A 2,164-nucleotide genomic window follows, 5' to 3' on the forward strand; every position below is an offset into this window, starting at 1 on the left:
ACATAAATTGTTGCACTCGCTAAGCTAACGTAGCACCAAACTCGGTATCCATGCTAACTTAGCACATAGCATGTTTGTACAGACTTAAGTTTGCCAATTTAAAATTTGTACGCACACAAAATGGCGACTTACTTATCAGTGACGTACACTTGAGGAGAAGATAAGTTCCACTGATATCAAAAATAGTGCTAGCTCCCTGAGTTAATTAACTGCGGCATTTGCAATATCATAACTTATCACTCTCGATTTTTCCCACGAAAGGACCCACAAAAAATAGTACCTTCAACAACATTGATAAAACAAACAAACAGCCCTTTCTACACATGAAATAATGTTAATTGGTAGACTTATGGTTTACTTGTTTGTGTTTAGTCTTAGAATGTGTGTGCAAACTTACTACCCGTGCGGTTGTATTTATGTCGCATGTTTATTTGATTTTTGTTTCACTCTGACTTCAGGGTGTGTTTGGTGTAGTGACATCTTGTTTATCTCTACTGACTTACTGAGTGTCGTTTTTTTGTTGATTGGTCATTAAAGCCTGAACTGTTCGTAAGCAACTCATCTTTCCCACAATAGTAATGCACAGTGACGAGAATAAGGTACGAATTGGGTTATCAATTTGCAAATCGTGTAACTCTAGCTTACTCCTTACTGAAAGTAAAAGTGGTCAATTAGAGACGTGTTCCTGGCCTTACTCCTTATTAGACGCCTATAGGCCATGTGTGCCCTAGATAGAGCCCTTGTTTGGAGAGTCCTCACCGCAAAAGTAGCGTTACAGCGCTGTTGTTGGTTCAGCAAATCTAAATGTTGTACACCGGATGCCCCTTTGACCTGGATTTATGTAGCATAACAGATGGCTCACGTTGTATTCACTTGCATGTTTTGGTTACCATCTGCTCAATGCAGCCGGGAAGAAGGCAAATAGAATTCAACGGCGCGTCTCGTTTGTCGGTGTGTTGTACGAAAGGGGAATCGGACATTTGGACGAGACACCGGCGCCCCCCCTCGGCCTTGAGCGGTGAACGTGTTTTTATGGCCTCAGGTTCTACGGGAGGCTGCTGCAGAGCCTGATGGACTGTGACGAGGACACGGTGGAGCGCGTCAGGGCCAGCATGGTGTCTCGGATGGGCCCGGAGATGACCATGCTGATACAGCTCCTGCAGAACAAACCGTGCGCGTCCACGGCCGAGGCGGCGGCCGCCGCCGCCACCCCGACCGGAGCGGAGGCTCGCGGGAGCTGGCGCTGGTCCGTGGGACCCCCTATGTACAAGATCCAGCCTAATCTGCGAAACAGAGACCCTGCCGGTCATTTTGGCAAAAAGCGCTCAGCCAGTGACAGCTCCTAACTTCTTCTTTGCACTCCAAGTCCGAATCGCTCCTCTATTCCCTCGGGGTGACCCCATTCATTCCCCCACTCGTCTGGGAGTTATACAAATATGCACCTCCAGGGAATGCTGGACCGCCCCGAGAGTTGATTCGATTGTTGCTATATTGTATATCCAACGTTTAAGGCTTGAGAGATCCCTCCACCCACCCCCCTCCATCCATCACTCCCGCAGCCTTGTTCACTCTTCATCTCCTCCAGATGAGATGAATCCTTAAAAGGTCTTCATGCCAAGTACAAAAAAAGAAGAAAAAAAAAACAGCCATTGTGGTTTCTATCTCTAGAGTAGGGGTTTCTCAAACTTCTAAGGGAGAAGAGCCCCCCCCCCCTTAAAATTCCAATGCCATTTAAAACTAACGACCATGTGTGTTAAATGCCATACAAAGTAAAAAAATTGCCTATTTTTGAGAACAAATGTCATAATAGGAGAATTTTTTTTGAAGAAAAAAAAAGACTTCGTTTGTCGGTGAAAGAAGTCGTAATCTTCTGAGAACAAATTCACATTTTTCCAAATTCGTCATATTATTATATTAACAAGTGAATTTCAAAAATGCATTGTTGAGTTTGTGATACAATGCCTTTCTTTTTACAAAAGTGACTTAGTTATATATATATATATATATATATATACACACACACACACACACACACACACACACACACACACACACACACACACAATTTTTCAATTGGCTCAGAGCTAAGGTAGAGAAGTGGTGTGTCAGAAATGTTTCAGGACTGGCATCCCAAATACACTTTTCCCCAATGGAAGTAATATCC

General features: G+C 43.9%; 1 protein-coding gene across 1 annotated transcript in view; it reads left to right on the forward strand.

The window, feature by feature from the left end:
• Nucleotides 1-1,823, forward strand: part of stc1 (stanniocalcin 1) — a 6,827-nt gene extending 5,004 nt beyond the window's left edge. Inside the window, exon 4 of the mRNA XM_019885428.1 lies at nt 1,022-1,823. Coding sequence (XP_019740987.1) covers nt 1,022-1,346 — 325 coding nt within the window. The 3' untranslated portion in view covers nt 1,347-1,823. The remainder of the gene's footprint in view (nt 1-1,021) is intronic.
• The last annotated feature ends 341 nt before the right edge of the window (nt 1,824-2,164 follow it).

This window comes from Hippocampus comes, unplaced genomic scaffold, assembly GCF_001891065.2.
Source record: "Hippocampus comes isolate QL1 unplaced genomic scaffold, H_comes_QL1_v1.1 scaffold78, whole genome shotgun sequence".
Lineage (NCBI taxonomy): Eukaryota > Metazoa > Chordata > Actinopteri > Syngnathiformes > Syngnathidae > Hippocampus > Hippocampus comes.